Here is a 19,463-nt window from a genome sequence, read left to right as displayed (position 1 = left end):
TGTAATATAAATTTGGGTTAATGCTCATACACCCCAGATTCCTGAGAATACTTCTCATACACCACAGTGTCTTATTTTTGTTCCCCTTTACACAACTCTTTCTCTTTTCCATTCCTACCAACCCATCTTATCAACTTTCTTACCAGTAGTACCCCTCTTTGAAGTTTCTGTCAGTTGGTTTTCTTTAGATATCTGTTGTCTATTGTTTTGTTGAAACGTGGTGGGCCCATATGAATTATATTTGTTCAGACAGATACAGCTGTTGCATTCATCCTCTATTTCAAAGGTAAACAGTACACTTTACTATTCAAGATTTCAATCGTTGACAGACTTGAGTTAAATGCTATCTGTAAAAATACTAGCAAAGAATTGCAAAAAGAGAGAGAAAAACTGAGAAAGTTAAAAGAATATAGCAAGGTTCGAAAAATCGCTAGGCGCTAGTCGGGCGGTGGCCAGGGGACTAGCGCCCAGGCGGCTAGGCGGACGCCCAGGCGGCGCCTAGGTGGTTTTTATTTTCTTAATTTTTATTTTATTTTTATATCATATAATTATATATAAAATATATATAAAGACTTAAAAAGAGTTTAAAAAATTACTTAGAAGAGTTTATATTTACTAGAATTTCTATTTCATTTAATCATATATTGTTGTTTCGTGGGTCAATTTGCTAAGTCACCTTAGCACTTTAGCAGAACAGTGGGTTAAGAATATTCTCAAGAAAAAAAAAACAGTGGGTTAAGAAGACTTAAAAACCCACAACCATCTTTCTTTTTCTTTTTTTAAAAGACAAAGTTCAATTCGTCTATCTTCTCTTTCATTCTATCTACCTTCCCAGAATCCCAGATCGATAACTCCTCCTCCTCATCGTCCTAAGCATTGATCATTGAGATCTTTTGATCAATTAAACATGAGGTCATTAAGTGTTTCAGAATTCAGAGTTTTAATGAGATCTCAAATGTAGATGTAAAGATGAATTCCATTTGCTTCGAAAATCATTGAGATCTCAGATCTAAATCATCTGATGAATTTCAACGCCTAAAATAGCCTAGCCCCCCAGGCCGCCTAGGCGCCCGCCCAACCCGCCTAGCCGCCTCGGCCGCCCAGCCCGACCAACCCGCCTAGGCGCCCGCCCAGGCTGCCTAGACGCCCGCCTAAATCCTGACCGTCCAATGCCTCCGATTACCCATTACTCGAGTCGGCCTACTGCCGCCCAGCGCCTAGGCGCCGCCTTGGCGGCCTGGGCGGCCGTTTTTTAGAACACTGGAATATAGAGAAAGTCTTAGTAGAGAAACTCCCAACTACTGAGATATTATCTATAGGCTTCAAACCAGAATTTATAAATTAGAAGAAGATATTGATAATCTCTTATATATTCTGGAAGAGGAACAAAAACCTCTTGATTACTTGAGCATTGGTTAGATCCGCAAATCACTGGTATCAGAGCTTGTAAAATAGCTCAGCAGGGGAATCCCCGATGGGGACAATGTCTGATTTAATAATAGAGAGACTGAATTCTCTATTAAATTCTTCTGATGAAAAATATCAGATCCTGCAGAAAGAAATAGCTAGATGTCAAGATCATCTAGAACAAATTCCTGTTATAATCCACCAATTAGAAAAATTGGAAACAAACTGGATTATATCAAAGATCTTCCAAAAACGGAAGAAGAAAAGCTAACAAGTGTTAGTAGAAAAATCACTGAACAGCAAAAAACGCTGGATTCTATGAAAACTATACTGAATGACAAGAAAGTGCCTACATTAAAAAAGAAAGCTAATGGATTCAAACCATTAGAAATACCAGAAAATCCTGTTCCAAACTTGATTTTTCTGGATCCCTCAGCTAGTTCTACTAGTATTCGGTATGAAAAGCCGAAAGAAACTCGAGATGTTAACATGATGAGCATCTTCGGGAAAAAGAAAGGAGTACAACTCCTCAATGCTGAAGTTGCCAGAGCAAAAGCAAAAAATTATCAATTTATGCATATTGGAGCAGTCCAAGTAGACATAAAACTTTTAGCTCGAGAAGGCATAAACTGTTCAGTTCTATGTGTCTTACAAGACAATAGACTGGAAGATTTTCAAGCTAGTCTTTTGGGAACCCTTGAAGCATCTCTGTGCAACCAAGTAGCATATTTCAACTACTTCCCCAACTTCTTTACCAGCTTGAAAGATGCAGCTCACTGTCTCCGATTGAGAGTCAAGACAGATGGCATATCTATGAAAAATGATATGCAAGAATTGGCAATAGTATACAGGATATACTATAAACTGATGAGTACCACAGTAGAGCCAAAGACAAGGATATCAAACATCTCTGGTCTTACTACTGGATTCCTCACCAGTCAGAAGAGCCATTCACAACAGATCCATAAGGTTACTTGGAATGAAGTAACGTTTCCTATTGAATGGAAACTATCCGGTCCGAAGCTACCAGCAGAAAGTGCAAAAGCTAAAATTTATGAAAGCAGAAAGACTGGAGAAATCAGTCTAAATTTTGACAGTCACAGAAAAAGTGATGTCTGTCCTGAGAATATCAGGATAAACAAAAATCTTCTCAGAAGAAGCTATAGCACTAGAGAAGCTAGTACTAGTGGCACAAAACCCACTATTGAAGAGCCAATTACTGAAGAAGACTTAGAAGCTGATCTAAACAGACCAGTTAATATGCTTGGAGCACAAAAGCTCTACGATCTTTATGAAGAAGCAGAATTCTGTGAAAATCCAGAAAGATTAGAAAAACTAATCGAAGAAATGAAAAATTGCAATCCAGGAAAGGAAAGAAAACTCCTTCCCTACCAGGACGTTGAAATGGAAGAAGGAGAAAGCTCCAAAACTTCCATCACCAGAGAAAAAGGAAAGGTGAAACTCGCTATACAGAAGGCCCCTACGGGCAGAGATGGAGAAAGAAATTCTCAAAGATTTGTCCCAGAGGACAAGATACCCAGAGTACCAATTACCAACTTTGGTATCTGGTTAGATCTGGATAAAACTCTAGACAAGAGAAAAACTCTTGACCAATGGGTAGACAGCCTGATGATGGCATCTGCTCTCACCTTTGGAAAATTCGAAGCTCCTGATCTTCAGATGTACTTTGAAACTACTCTTACCGGAGTAGCTAAGAAATATTATTTCTCTTTCAAAGAAACAGCCAGAGGAAAAGAATGGCTGGAAGATATCAAAGCTTCAAAATCTCCGTATGATTTTGCAGTACCCCTGTACGATCAGTTCTGTGGAGATTCTGCAAATATGAGTGAAAAGGCCAGAGAAACGGCCAAATCAAATATCTATGCTCTCAAAATTTGTGACATGAGATATTTTGAAGAATACTTGAATGAATTTCAAGAATATTACTGTACAATTGGTGAACTAGAAAGCACTGATCTAGTCAACCTGTTGCACAGGAAACTCCCTGAATCATGGAGAACAGCTGTGCGAGAAAGCATAGCAGAAAAACCAATTGAAAGATTTTCAGTTGGAGGAATTGCCGATAGAATCCGGCAATTACTGAAAGAACAATGCAAAGCCAATCTTAGAGCAAAGATGGCTAAGAAACAACTCAAAGTAGTTGAAAATTTCTGTTATGGAATACTTGACATGCCAACCAACTGGGGATGTCATGAATCCAAGTTCCACAGAAAGAAGAAAGGAAAATATTACTCTAAAAAATTCAAAAAGAGTAATCAAAGAAAAGATTGGAAATTCAAGAAAAGTTCCAATTACAAGAAACAACAGGATGAAGATCCAAAAAAGAAATTTTTCAAGAAAAAGAAGAATACTCATCAACATAAACAACCAAGCAAAAAATCTTGCAGATGTTGGTTATGTAAAGCTGAAGGGCACTATGCCAATGAATGCCCGGAAAAGGGTAAAAGATCTACTAAAGCTCTCTTTGAAGAATATGAGCATATAGTAGAAACTGCCAACATGAAAGGCTACGAAATAGCCTATTCTGATGATGAAGAAGACAACAGGTCAGTTTACTCTGCCTGGTCTGAAGAAGAAGATTCATCTGAGTCTGAGACAGATTTAGAAGTAGAGTACTTCGAATCCAGACAAATGAATGTTTTGAAAATCAAAAACTGGGAATAGAACAAGACAGAATCCTTAATGTCTTCTTATCAGGTGAACCCTGGTACATTCGTTTGTGACTACTGCTTATGTCACGAAAAGAATGGTCTCCCTATGTTTTGTGAAGAGTCAAAAAAGACTTATCACAAAGAATGTTTCATAGCTGAAGCAAGAAGAAAAACCAAGAATGGCCTTGTCAGCCAATTGGTTGAACAAGAATATGAAGAATATTTCTCTGAACAAAAAGAGAAAAAAGCAGAAGCCTTGTTCCAGGAAATCATGGAACCTTCTCCCTCGAAAAAGAAAGAAGAAATCATCGATGAAGAAAAAACCGATGAAAATTTTGAACTGGTTGAACCACCAGAAATTGTTCTAGAAGAATGCAAACCATTCATTCCCAAAGAACAAGCTCAAGAAAATGAGCTTCAACAATTGAAAGTCGTCTCTACAAGTAGATACAGCAACTACATAGAGATTGGACTAAAGTTCCCTGATCACAAAAAATATCATCTACATGCCTTTGTAGATAATGGATCAGGATTTACAGTTGCAAAAAGATTTGCAATTCCAGAGAATCTCTGGAAAGAAGAAAAGAAAACAGCTACTGGTGTTACTTTTGATGGAAGCCATCTCACCATGAATAAAGTAGCAAAAAATGTTAAGATCACCATTGGTGGAGGAACATTTACCATCCATAACGTCTGGCAATCTGAAGGCCAGGGCACAGATTTCTTGTTGGGTAATGATTTCATTCTCCAACAACGATTTATTCAGGATGAATAAGCAATAGGCTTCAGAAAAGGAGAACGGGTGTTCTGGGCTGATAGGCTTATTCAGGCCAAAAGTATTGTAGGTCCAAACTTTACTACCCAATATCAGAGATCGCAACAGAATAGTGGTGATCTTACCCCCTACAAACCCAAATTTCAACCCATACTCCAAATCAAACAACAAGAAGAACTACTTGTTGAAGAATCTTCTGAAGAAGAAGAAGAAGAAACTAGTGAAGAAGAAGAAGCTAGTTTCATCCACGAGCACAACCTCAAGCACCTTCAAAATAAGCTTGAGTCTCAGAAAATTCCCACTCTCGAGAAAATCAAGAAACTACTCGAGCAAAACGTCGATGTAGACCCTCAGAAGTTTTGGGAAAAAGACCCAGTGGTCTGTGAATTAAGATTACATGACATGAATGCTATCTGTCATGTCAAAGCCATTCCTCAGTACAAAGAGGAAGACCAAAAAGAATTCAGAAAAGATATTGCAGATCTCCTGAACAAGAGATTAATTCAACCTTCCTCTAGCCCTCATCATGCTCCAGCCTTCTACGTGAGAAATCATGCAGAAACTCTAAGAGGAAAAGCTAGAATGGTGATTGACTATAGAGATGTCAACAAGAAGACTGTCAAAGACGGTTATCAAATTGCTCAAGTAAGAGTACTGATCAATCAGCTCAGAGGAGCCAAAGTCTTTTCGAAATTTGATGCAAAGTCGGGTTTCTGGCAGGTCAAAATGCATCCTGAGAGTGTACCTCTCATTGCATTTGGAACACCACAAGGACATTACGAATGGTTAGTAATGCCTTTTGGTTTAAAGCAAGCTCCCTCAATTTTCCAGAGAAAAATGGATAATATCTTCAAGCATGTTGCGGAGTTTTGCGTCGTCTACATAGATGACATTCTGGTCTTCTCCAAGAACAGAGAAGAACACATGAAACACCTCCATGAGGTTGTAAAGCTGATAGTTCAGCATGAAATCATCCTAGGTGAAAAGAAAATCTTCTTTATCCTCGATGAAGTTGATTTCCTAGGAATAAATATCAAAAATGGAGTGATAAAACTCCAACCTCATATCCTTGAGAAGATCTGGAAGTTCCCAGACAAGATTCCTGATGCTAAGAGTCTCGAGAGATTCCTTGGTGTCATTAACTATGGGAGAGATTTTATCCCAAAAATATCAGGGTTAACAGCAATGTTATCTCCTAAAACAAGTTCCAAAAGAAAATGGAACTTCACTGAAGATGATGAAAAAATTGTAAAGCAGATAAAAAATCTCTGCAAAAACCTCCCTCCTCTTCAACAACCAGAAGAGAATGATGAAATTATCCTCCAAACAGATGCGAGTGATAATTATTGGTCTGGTGTGGTTCTGGCAAAAGCGCCTGGAACTAACATTGAAAAGATCTGTAAATTTTGTAGTGGCAAGTTCAGCCCTGCAAAACTGAATTATCCCACAGGGGAAAAAGAAATTTTGGCTGTTAAGAAAACAATTTTAAATTCTCCAGCTTTCCTTGGAAAACCCTTTACTGTCCGCACCGATTGTGCCAGAGTAAAGAATTTCAAAAATTTCAAACTTGATAAAGCTGCTGATAGAGGAAGACTAGCAAACTGGAAATTATTCCTTAACCAATATGATTATGTTGTTGAATTAATTGCAGGAAACAAGAACTATCTTCCAGACGCCTTAACAAGAGAATTAGCCATGTTCAGTAAAAGAAATGATGACGACGACGAAGGTCGCAATCCCAGAAGCAGAAGAGCTGGGAAAGAACATGAAACCAATGAGGATCCCAAAGAAAAAAATCCTCAAGAGATTCCTGCTAAGTCCAAGAGGCTTAGCCACAACTGATCAATCCCAGGGTAAAGGATTGACTAGCCCGTCTCAAACGGCAGACGGTAAAGGCTCATCAAGACCGTTGACGGCTGTTGCTTTGCCAAAAAGCAAACCGACTCCAACTGGAGTAATAAATGTTTTCAATTACGAACTTCGGAACTTTCGATACTGCTGTGTTCAGAACTGGCAGGAGATTAGCTTACCACCAGAAGGCAATTCTGGATAATCTTTTATTTGCCTTTCAGGAAAGAAGCAGTGGTCTAATGTTTCCAGCTCTCTTTGCATTAGCTGAAGAACTATACGAGAATGCAAGACCACAGTCCGAAGAAATACAGCAAAGTGCTGTCAAAAAAGAAAAAATTCACTTCCTAGAAGATCCTGAAAGTGCTAGGGTCCTTATCTTAGCACTCAAAGAATCAGACTGGCATGAATTCCACTGTCTGATAGGAAGTCATAATTCTGAAGACCGTATTCCTCCAACCTTCTTCATCATAGCAGGACCTTATGTTGGAAGATACCTGGTAAATTTTCAGAGTGAACATCCACAAGAACACAAGCTTTGGCTTGTTGAAAATGGTTTTGTCCATAATCTGTGGACTAAGACCAATGATGATCTCAAAGGCTTGCCTCCAATTCTTGTCAACACAGTCAAAAACATAAGAAAAAATGATTGTACGCTTCGTCTGAAGTTCAGATCCACCCCCCCAGAATGGATCAAAAAGGCAAATGGTGAGGTTGAATATATTCCCCCATATCATTATGTAAGAATTATTCAAAGGCAATATCTTCAGCCTGCCTGTGTTGGGTACAATGGCCAACCAAACTCAAGCATCCCTTGGATGAAACCCATGGCCCTAGAATATATCAAAAAGATCATCTCTGAAGATATCAACAACACCTTCCTGGCAGCAGGAGAAAAACAATTATCACTGCTTACGATCATCTTGAAGTAGTCAGTAGCGACTTATTCCTATCTCTCACCAGAAAAGAGATAGACTCGACAATGGCATGCATGCAATGGGTAGAAAAACTTGAAAATGACAACCACTACAAGATGTATGTCGACACAGATGTTGAAGATAATGCTACAACAGTAAGGATGGCACAAACAGACAACAACTCATTTGTCTTTGGCCACCACTCAGAGACTGATGACAACATGTAGCAGTTGGTGAAAGAAAAAATGCACCAAAAACAAAAAAGCAACTGTTCCCTTTTTCAAAAGATACTTTTGCTTTTCAGAAAAGAAGAAGGTGAAAAACATTTCACCCAAATTCTTTTGCTTTTCCCTGTCCGACCTCCATCATTAGGAGCACTCAGAAAAGCAGAAGATCACGGAGTTATCCTGTACATTGTTATGTTTTGAATTCTAGTTTGAGTTCCGCTCTCTATATAAAGAGCTTTAGTTTCCTTTGTAAGGCATTCGAAAAACGGAAACATAATCCGATATTCGAAAAGAGCCATAGTAGTGTGCTTCCTATCTAAAAGTAAAGTAGTGTGCTTCAGTACAAGTAAGTACCTGTTCTCATTCTCATGGATAGCTAAACAGCTTTTGCTGTTTACCTGCGAATGAGGCTCTGAATGTTTAACATGTATATTATTTGAATAAATGAATTCATGTGGTTACTCATCCACCTCTTCAACAAGTATCGTTGTCATAATATAGTTATCTTTACCTTTGTCATTAAATAGTTATCTTCCTCTTTAGGTCACTATCTAAATGTCTGCATCTTGTAGAAACCTTAGGTTCTGATTGTACTATTTAACCGAAAAAACCAGTTTTAAATCCAAAACTAAGACAAGCAGTAGTGATTCCGCCTATTAAGTATCCGTTAGGCAAGAGGCCGTTAGGAGAAATTAGGCATGTTGAAGGCTAGTTTTGTTTTACTTTTGTCGTTTAAAATGAAGTTTGTTTGGTCAAACAGTATTAGCAAAACCACGGGTTAATATAGGATACAAATGACATTTAGATAAAGACTTATCCCTGTTAGTCTTTTCTTAAAAGAAATAGTGTAATACAAAAGTGTTGGGTAGTTGGGAAAAATACTGATGCTTTTTGGGTATACGGGAAAAACCCCTATAAATTTGGCACCGTTGAATCTTCTATTACTGTACGTTAGAAATAATTCAGGGGGAATGAATGAATGAGGCTAGTCTCATCGCGCTTGCGGAATACAAAATTATGATTGAGACAGTTTATTTTAATATCACTAGCTAGTTGATGAACCATGTATTTATTTGACATTGGATGATTAACTAGATGATTTTATATATCACTAGCTAGATGATGAACCAAAGTCCCCTGAAACGCGGAACGTTTCGATACGGGTACGCGGTACGCTATGATATATTAGCTAATTTTAATTAAATAAATTATTTATGAATTGCAGCTTATATAGAGTTAATCAATCAACAAAATCTTTGAAAATTAGGATTAGACTTTTATTTTACCTAAAATACCCCTTATTAACATACTATGACAACCACATTACTTATGGAGGATAAACAAGTAAATTAACAAATAACAGAAAAATAAATAATAAAGAAAGCTGCCTTTAATTTAAAAATTTTTTTTTGTAGATAATCATCATCAGCTTAATCATCTATGCTTTTGACTAAAAAAAAAAAATCTCAATTCACGTCGTGAACAACCACAGGTCCACAACGCTTATTAGAGAAGATGCTAAGAAAGCTGTCGCCAAAATCCCAGAGATTCATTGGAGATTTTGTAATCTTCCCAGCAAATCGAAAAGAAAACGTAATCTATTGATTCTCTTCATCTCTTCAGAGAAATCAAGAATCCCAAATTCAAGAACATAGCTGAGGCGCCAACTCAGTCTTCACCCTTCAAGAAGGAACCGCCGCCAAGAAGAAGTGGTCGCTGAATCTCTTCGTTCTTCAAGTGGGATCGCTATGTTTGGCGTTGATTGATACTGGTTATTACTGGGTTATGTTTGGCGTTGATTGAATGCAGGGGGCATATATGGGATCGCTATGTTTGCAGATCCGGATCGCGAACGCCCCGTGATTGGGTTCGTGCGATCCGGAACGCGGGTTTATTTGACATTGGATGATTAACTAGATGATTTTATATATCACTAGCTAGATGATGAACCATGTATTTATTTGACATTGGATGATTAACTAGATGATTTTATATAATTATTGATCTAGAAAATGATCCGTTTTGGTATGAAACTATATATGCAATATAGAATGAGTCGAAGTAACTGTAAGAGAAACATTGCTAACTCTCTTCTGTATTGCATTCTTCATGTTCCATTTATACAAGCTCACATAAGTCATATTTCAGATCTTTCATCCTGAAAATGTGCGAGACTGTAACTGAGACATGCATTAGCTTTAGCTAAAGCTGAAGATCGTGAATTTGAATTCATACATTTGCAACTTTCCGATAGAAGTTGAATTCCACGTGTTGATCTCTAGTGGTGGAGAAACATCCACATATGACCCATTTCCTAACAAATCATAAAACTTATTATATCGTATTGTGCTATTGTTTTTGGATTGGTTGCTTTAAGTTTTATATATAGAATCATATAGAGGATTTTTCTCAGGTGCGGACGTCCGCACTGAAATTTCGGTACGGATTTTCTGTTTTCACCCACTTTCCTATCACATATTTTGATCTTAATGTTTCAGTTTTTAGGTCCTAATGTATAGATCATCTCTCTGAAAAATTTCAGCCAATTTGATAATCGTTAAGGCATCCAAAACTGTAATTTACACGAACGAACCGAATCTGTCGAACCGGAACCGTTCGTGTACATTGTTGTAATTTGCAGTTTTGGATGCCTTAACGATCACCAAATTGGCTGAAATTTTACAGAGGTGATCTATAGATTAGGATCTAAAAACTGAACGGTTAAGATGTGAAAATGGGAAATCCGTACCGTCCGGACGTCCGCACCGTAGCCGGACTGATCATATAGATATTGATTCTATTCTAATGTTAGTTGAGTATTGCACAGTAGGACAGTGCGATATCATTCAAATTCCTGTGTATGAGTAGCTGTTTTTAACCACTCGAGCTATTGGACTAAAGCTTGAAAGGATAGGAATTGATTTGAAGTTTGATTACACTGGAGATTAGTGATTAACCCACACTCTTTAGAAACTAAAATTATTTCACCTAAGCAACAAAAGAAAAAAAAAATTACACACTCTAAGTCTCAGCAATACTCGCAGTTAGTTATCAACAATTGAGTTACAACTATTAATTTTAGGTGAGTTCTCAGGAACTCCTACTTACGAAGGAAAATCTTACACCACTAAACCAAATAATATTGAACGAGCTTAATGTTGGTTATATTTATTTCAGAAAAAAAAATTATGAAAATGCTAAAATGCTGAAACTAAATTTCGTGAACTTGTTTAAAAGTTTGATCTTACAATTGGAAATTCTACACCATATAGTTTTAGATCCATAAATCAAGCATTGGTTTGGTTCTAAAATATCTTCCCAAAGTTCTTACCTCCTCTATTTTTGTCGGCATCACATGTAGAAGACAAGATCGGCACTTCTGATCATTGTTAAAGACATCAACTTCAGGTCTCAAATTCTGCTAGGTAGAATCCAAACAAGTTAGAGCTTTTCTATCCTGCATATATCTCTATTCAAAACGTCCTAATTCTGCTGTAACCTTCTTCAAAGCCAAATCTAATGGAACAGCTTGCAATAGTTAAGCTCCCATGCGCCTTTTTATTCGATGGAAACTTTCTCTTTTCACAATATTATAGTTTGGAAGCTAATCTTGATGCATAAATTGCTTGGTGCTGTCCAAATCCAGCCACTGCCTCTATTCCAAAAACCCTCAGATTTGATTCCTCTCTCTTTTAAAGTTTTAAGTTTTAACCCCCAAGTCATTTTCACTAGTGTTGTTACGTAATATCGAAAAGGCACATTCGTCTATGCTGATTGCTGTTGTTGATAACTAGATACCATCCCATCAAAGGACAGCAAGTTATCTGCTCAGACTAATCTGGTCCCAGGACCCCAATGTGTACGTCTGAGGTTCACTATGAATGTCTGCTACTGTTAGTACCATCTACGAGCAAGTTCGATGGTGCACATTGTTAGAGTTAGAAAATTCAGGAAAATTTACCATGTTGTTCAGTGTTGAATGCCATAAGAGGCGTCGGACTAGGAGTCAACCAAACAATCAGTCGGCCGGTCCATAATCATTCATAATGGGTGTGGTTCAACGAGGTAGAACAACATGAAAATCCAAACCAAAATTGAATCTAGCATATTGCGGAAACATCTAAGATCTTATATATAGTTGTTATGCACAGCTCAGAACTCTGAATATAAATCTCAATACTCTTAATAAGTAAGATATCAACTAATTTCAAAGATCAGTAATTTATTGGATTGGTGATACCATAATCACAACCAACTTCAAAAGTTTGAAGACAACATTATCTGGATTGGTGATATTATTGGGTATATGTCACACCAGCAAAGGTTACCATCCCTTAGAGCAAGTCCACCGGAGGTCATAGTCATAGTCATAGTCAAGAAAAACCTGACTACATGACCTTGAGATGGATTTTGCTCCTTCCACCGTTGGTTTTTTGACTGGGCAAAACTCACCCTTTCTTGACTACAGCCAAGAAATAAGTCAAGTTCATGACTTTTTCCTTGCCCAGCCAAGGCTTGTGCCAGCTCGACCCACACCCAAACGTGGGTGACAGGAGGAGGAGAGAGAAGAGGTCAGGCGACCTCGGGGGCAGCAGCAGCAGAAACTGAAGTAGCAACAGCAAGCATACCCGCCTGGGGTTGCTTCGATCTCCACCTGGGGGCAGCGTCTGGGCGGGCTGAGGCGACGAAGCGGCCGGACGAGGTGAGGCGACCTCGAGGGGGGCCGGGTCCTTGGCCGGAGGACGCCGGAGGACGGAGAAAAATCCGGGTCGGGTCGGACCTTCGTCTGGTGCAACTGCGAGAGAGAGAACCGGAGGGGGGGAAATGAAAAACTGAAAATTTAAGATCCTTTTAAACAAAATAGAATTTTTTTTTTTTTGCTATTTATGGAAAATTTTCAGATTTAAAAATTCATAATAAATTCATACGAACTCCGAATATTGCGTTCCACGTATGCACAAGATCGTATCGACTATCTCTATAACTTTCATGAAGGAAGTTTTCCCAAATTATGTATGTGTAAAAAGTCGATTTTCGAGACCCCCTAAAATTATATAATAATGAATAGTGTTGACCGGGCAAGAAAAACAACGGGTATAAACCCATGTCCAGTGACAGTGAATAGTAACTTGACTGGTCGAATTCTTGACTTCTCGACTTTGCCTTTTCTTGACTATGGGTGCACTTGCTCTTAGTATCTAAGGGGTACCTATTGCTACTTAACACCAATCATTTGTGTCTTTAAATCCAATACACACCATTCTGAATAGTGTTTTAAGCCACATTTGTGGTAGTGTAAGAACAGCATTTCCAAAATTTAAGGATGAATACGCAGACAAGCAGAACATCTACAAGAACCAAACCAGTCTCTACCCTTAGATGTGATCAGTAATTCAGGCAGAAAACGTTTCCCATTAAGTTACTGATAATTATTTAAGTCGAGATGGAATGTTCCACCCAGGTTTACAAGAAAAACAACTTAGTTTTACCGCAATGCATGACAGGGATATAGTAAGAATAACAATGTACTTCAATTCAATTACAAATGGTAAAAGATGAAACAAACATATGACATGGATCGCAAACTAACCTTTACTTGTCTGACATTAGCTATGCACATGAGTGATAATGATACTTTTGAGTTGGGCCAAAATGATCTGAAGGAGACATTCATAATTTAACAGCAAAAGCTAGTATGATTACAGAAATGTTTCTGACAGTTAACACAGCAAACAAAAGCAATAAAGAAAGAAATGGACCATTGTAATAATTCAGAAACGTCAATATATTATTAACATGATCACCGGACCTAAACTCAGAATGGACAATGTGCGATTACTGTTTGAGCCAGATTTTGACAGCTTCAAAAAGATACTGTCGGTAAAGATTCCAAAAATCCGAAAGAATCATCAATCTTGTCAAAACAAGACTTAAAAGGGTAAGATCAGTGATGTATCAATCCAGATCATAAGAGAAATATAAGTAAAAGGATTTCAGTTGATGCCAGCAGATCCCAAAATATCTTAATTTGAGTTCATACTGTAGAAAGCAAAGGACCTGAAGGACTACAATATTTATGTGCTGGATATCAGAGTTGCTAGAAATATCATTTTGGGCATAAGAAGGGGAGGCTCAGGTTGAAGTAAAATGAAGCAAAGACTCACAAACATTGATTAGCCACCATGTCTATCAGTCAAAGCTCTAATACAAGATTACAGGATATTTGCCTTGTATTGTTAGAATATGTGTTCAGCCACCTGCTTCCGGAACTGATAGTGGGGAAGTGCTGGTTCGGTTATTTCTTGTTCATCAAGAACAGTTTCTCCATGGTGCATTTCTAGGTTGTGGGTCGTAAGTGTGAGAAACTTGAGAACACAAGGGTGTATTGGATCTAGTGTGTGAGGGTGAACCGTGAATTTTTCATTCCTCTCTCGCAGACATAGGCAAGTTTGCCAACCATATCTGTTTTTGCTCAATGCCTGGATATTTAGATCTCCTTCGTATAAACGTGGGAAACAAAAAGTTGGCGATATAGAATCTAGATGGAGTGTTCGAGCCAAGATGGATACAGGAAAGTAGAAGAAGTGAGAGTGTTACGTCTTCAACCCTAATCCATTTAGATGGGCATTGCCTCCAGATCCCATTAGGAGCAAGTCTTCCATTGATCAATCATAACAAGGTCAAATCCCAATAAATATAGGATTGGGTAAAATCTTCTAAAAAAAATCTTAACCATTTCCCTAATGTGTTCTTTTCAACTCCACTTATCACCATGTTAAGTTTCTAGTGAGCATTACTAGCTCTGCTCTTTCCTCATTGTGAGACCTTTTCAACTAGAAACTTCTGAATACCAAGACAATTCGACCATTAGACTGCTCAAAACTTTCATCGGTCACTCAAGTTTCCCTTTCTTGTTCATATATCATTTCAAATCCGTTTAAGATAACATAGCTCAAAACCAACCCATCACTCAAACGAATCAAGCACCTATTATCAAAAGGAACAACCAATACACCCCATAACTATTGTCAACCATCGTAATGCATTTATTTAGTTTCCCTTGTAGACACCCAAGCTTCTCATCCCAACTAAACATGTCTTGCCTTATATTGCTACAAAACATAACATATGCCAAACAATGAACGCCTCTTCGGTAACTCGATGATTCACAAATTCAAAAACCGAGTCCTATCTGTAACCAGAAGGATGTTTTAACAGTCATCCACCAATACTTCTAAACAAAAAATTAAAAAAAGAAAGAAAGCAGTATTATAATTGCAAGTGTTAAATAGCGACACATGTGGCCTATAGTCCACCATTGTACCAATGTTGTCCCAACCTAACGATCCGTGGTCCCAACTCTCTAACAACAAGCTCACACAAATGATACCTATATAACTTTAGTGCTAAATTTCCAACAGTTTGTTATCAAAGCTCAACAATCTTGTTATGAGATCCAAAAGATAGCCATTCAACCAGTCAGGAAATATACAAGTCCAATGAAGTTGAGACCATTTAGTACGAATAACTGGAGAGGCTCAAATATAAATCAAAGCTTAACAATCTTGTTATGAGATCCAACAGATAGCCATTCAAACAGTAAGGAAATATACAAGTCCAATGAAGTTAAGACCATTTAGTATGAATAACTGGACAGGCACAAATATAAACTAGGACTCACAACTTGCTTGCCATGGTACAATCTCACGCTCTCTGCCAGATTTCTCTTTCATCATTTTCTTGACAGTTTCACTCTAGCCCTTAAACTTTAGAGACATATGTTGTACCCAATAATAATACAGCCCTGCCAGTAACAAGTAACAACCAACAAAGCAAAGACATATAGCAAACAAGCCATCCAAGCAGATTGATTTGCTCACATAATTTGTTTTGCTCATCAACAAAACTACTAGTGCCATGATATTCCTAGTTTCTCCATTTTAGGTGGTTGACTTGGTGCAATGCAGAGTTAAACAGTGCTCATTTCTAAAATAACTGCTACTGGTAGATTGGCATTGGCTAAACAACCTTGACAATTCAAATATAGTTAAAACAATTTGTCCAATCCACTAGCCAACCAACACGGATGTACACTCAGAGTAAAGAAAAATTTAGGGCAAGGGATACAACATACAGATGTCATATTTTGCTCAGTAGATCCTATCTCCAAAATCAAGTATTCTACATTGCTTATTCATCACCCAATGCCAACTCCAATGCATAATCATCTCTTTCCTGCAGCATAAACAACATTGTACACATAAGATAACGACAAAGGAAGGCTTTTTTAGCACTAACATTGCTATATGGTACTTTCAGAGTATTAACAACTCACAATTGGACCCCGTGCAAAATATCTCCCGAATTGAAGCCAGTATACCTGGAAGTACCATAAATGTCAGCATTCAGTGATTTTGATAAATGGAAAGACAATTAGAACTAAAATAAATATAAATAAATAGAGAGAGAGAGAGAGAGAGCTAATTTCGGTGGGTAAGGACTTGAGGGTCAGTCAATTGCTAGAGCAAACATTTGTGGGAATCAGGACGGTGCACAATGCTATCAGATACCAAGAAATGCCATAAAAGAAAACATATGACTGATTCTGTCAATAGAAGGTATGAGAAATTCCAGGATTAAATATTCAGAGGACAAATAAATGACTCAACAGGCTCACACTAGAGGCAGAACAAACTCAGGTCGGATGCTATTTAACATCCCAATGAAATGCATTTTAATTTTATTCTTTTTATTCAAGTCCTGAAAGTGAATGGTAGATCTCTGTACATTACCTCATCCTCATCTTGTGTTTCTACTTCAAGATCAGATGATGGAAAACCCACACAGAGAAGTGCATATCCCTGTATTTCAGGCAAAATTATAACACGTCATTCAGTTTAAAACTTTGAACGCATAATGTCTCATTACCAATTTCCAAAATATTTCAAATAATCATCAGTTATGTTCTGAACTCGTCTGTGAGAACCAGGCACAAGAATTCATCGATTTTAGGGGATGGATTGAGACCCCGTAATTTTCCCAATTCTCAACAAGAAAGATGGATCCTTTTGCAACATTTTCCCCCTACTATATGGATTTATTTGTTCAACATTTGCTATATCAACTGAGGCAGACAACTAAAGAAACCAGTAGGCATTGTGAAATTCATACTAAACCTCAAAAAAAAAATACATGCCTTTGATTTCAATTCAGCAGATATCCCTAGTGCCTGAGGCTGGTTAAGTTTTCCAGACTTCACACGTACAGCACAACTAGTACAACAACCTGCCAAGTATAATCAAACAAATCAAATCAAATTCCAGAAAAACAGAGGCCTAATACAAAACCACTCCTATTCTTTTTTCTTCTTTTGAGAAGAAAACCACTCAAATTCAAACAGGAACTTTAAAAAAAAAACCATACATTACTCTATAGCCTACGATTTTCAATCCACCGAAACACATTACTACTCAGAAATGAAATGAAATGAATGAATACCGTGCCGGCAAGCGAATGGAAGATTGATGTTCTGTGCCTCAGCAGTGTGCAATATGTACTGATCCTGAAATTTTACCATAATTTACCAGGCAATACTGAAATTTTAGCAGCAAATGAAGAACAAAACAGGTTATTTTTTTTTACCTCTGGGACGAAGAACTCGTGTACGACGCCGCGTTGTCTGTCGTGGACGGTGACTTTGTGCGTCGGGACTGAAGCAGAGTCGCTACTCGTTCGGTCGTTCACTTCCACGGGCATTTGGAGCTCCGACGACGTCGTATTGCGGCGCCATTTTGTTGTATTGGAGTGGCGAACGGTCGGCCAAGTGATTCGGCGGCGGAGCGTGGGTTTCCGGTAGAGAGGAATGCAGGGGTTGCAGGGAATGGCGTGGTCCATCGGATAATCGCTCTCCAATTCTGGTGGCCGGGTTTGCCGTGTTGGAAATGGAGGGAGAAGAAGATAATGAAAACGGGTGCTGATGCAGTGCCTGCGTCTGTACCGGCTCAACCACGTGGATGAGATACCGGGACCGTTGGATTGCGTATCACTACTACTACAACAAAAGATTTACACGATCATGAATTTTATTACTTTCGGTAGTGCTATTCAAACCTCTCAGGCTATGTTTGTTTCATGGGATTGGATTGGATTGGATATCCTTATTAGCTTGTGTTACACTAATCCCATGTTTGGCAACTTCAAGGACTGTTTTAAATGAGACTCTAGAGTCCCAAATTCTCATAAACACCTTCTACCATAAACCCCCCAAAAACCATGGGATTATGGAAGCTCTCCTTCTCACCTTCTACTGCCCCGTCGCGACCCAAAGCCTCCCTCTTTCTGACATCAGCGACCTCTACCTCCTCGACTTCGTCGGCCCACCTGGGTTTGTCCAGGAGGTCTCTGCCGAGGTCCCCAACCTCATTTTCTATCCCCAATTGAACCCAGAATCACTGCCACAGAAGGTTATAGCAACGGTGGCCGAATACCCAGAAATCAAGTCTTCCAAAATTTTATCAAATTCAAAAACCATGTATACTAGCATGTAGAACACGAAGAGCAGATCAACTTTCATATCTTATGCACCTCAAAACATTGCCGGAGCAGCCGGAATTTGTACAGAAACTGCAGGAGAACCCAAGATTTTCGAGGTCCGATTCTCTCTCCACAACCAGCAACCAGACCAGCCGAGGAAAGAGAAACGTCGGCGATGACGAGATGGATCAAACCCAGCTGCTGCGCCTGCCGAAGGTGGCCTGATGGCAGAGTTCCAATCAGCTGCCGTTTGGAGCCTCTCGGGTCTTCATGTCAATGGTGTTGGCTCTAGTTTTAGTCCTAACTGACCAAACATGGGTTAGGGAATAACATAGCATAATCCAGGCTTGAGGAGTCCAGGACTCTTATAGAAATTAAGGAGAGGTATGACAGTCCGGTGAAACAAACATAACCTCAATTTACTATCTAGACCTCCTATAACTCTTGTAAAATTTTATTTTCAACTTTGCCCCTTCTAAAAATCATGAGTCATCATAGGAGAAGAGGATAATCTCAATTTTCCGGAATTGCAGAGATCATGAGAAAATCTCGTTCCACTTAACTATAAGCCAAAGAGATTCATCAACATGCATGCAAGCTTTACTTTTGTTCAACCTAAGCTCTTCATGATAATCAGCAATGTGTAGCTTCCATAAACATTGAAACTTGTTGTCAAATATGAGATTGAAGTATGACCCCAGCAGCTCAATTAATTGGCTGGATGATCTTCAGATGGAAGGAAAACATGTTTTGTGTATGTATGTGAGAAATTAATGGTTGGGCTGAGATCAAATTAAAGGGCTTGCCAAAAGAAAAAAAAGTTTGTACCTCCAGAGCAAATTAAAAGGCTCTTCATAATTAGCAATGCATACTTTTGTTCAGAGCACGTTTTCAGACTCCTTTGGATTTTGTTGTTCAACAACAAATTCAGATTCACGACACAAATGCAAAGTGTCAAATAAGGAATTGGTGTCAACCCGTCACCGAGTGTTGCGGAATTGTAATTTCTTCCTTGCACAAAAGTATAATTACAAAACAAGAAGAAGAAAACTAAATTGGATTTTTTTTCTTTTTATATTATTCG

General features: G+C 38.4%; 1 protein-coding gene across 1 annotated transcript; it reads right to left on the bottom strand.

The window, feature by feature from the left end:
* Nucleotides 1-15,360: 15,360 nt before the first annotated feature.
* Nucleotides 15,361-17,807, bottom strand: LOC133743570 (ferredoxin C 2, chloroplastic). Its single transcript, XM_062171547.1, has 6 exons — nt 17,489-17,807; nt 17,345-17,408; nt 17,043-17,131; nt 16,639-16,707; nt 16,182-16,226; nt 15,361-16,081 (listed from the first exon to the last, which is right to left on the bottom strand). Exons 1-6 carry the CDS (start codon nt 17,738-17,740, stop codon nt 16,037-16,039), a joined length of 564 nt encoding a protein of 187 aa, XP_062027531.1. The 5' UTR covers nt 17,741-17,807; the 3' UTR covers nt 15,361-16,036.
* Nucleotides 17,808-19,463: the final 1,656 nt, after the last annotated feature.

This window comes from Rosa rugosa, chromosome 4 (genome assembly GCF_958449725.1).
Source record: "Rosa rugosa chromosome 4, drRosRugo1.1, whole genome shotgun sequence".
Lineage (NCBI taxonomy): Eukaryota > Viridiplantae > Streptophyta > Magnoliopsida > Rosales > Rosaceae > Rosa > Rosa rugosa.
The sequence above is the reverse complement of the archived record's forward strand: the minus strand, read 5'-3'. Positions and strand labels throughout refer to the sequence as shown.

Excerpts from the sequence above, each read along its gene's own strand:
- LOC133743570 (XM_062171547.1), bottom strand. The coding sequence starts at position 17,740 with ATGGACCACGCCATTCCCTGCAACCCCTGCATTCCTCTCTACCGGAAA. Across the intron at positions 17,409-17,488 it reads ACGAGTTCTTCGTCCCAGAG|GATCAGTACATATTGCACAC; the intron begins GTAAAAAAAAAT and ends GTAAAATTTCAG. Across the intron at positions 16,227-16,638 it reads AAACACAAGATGAGGATGAG|GTATACTGGCTTCAATTCGG; the intron begins GTAATGTACAGA and ends TGGTACTTCCAG.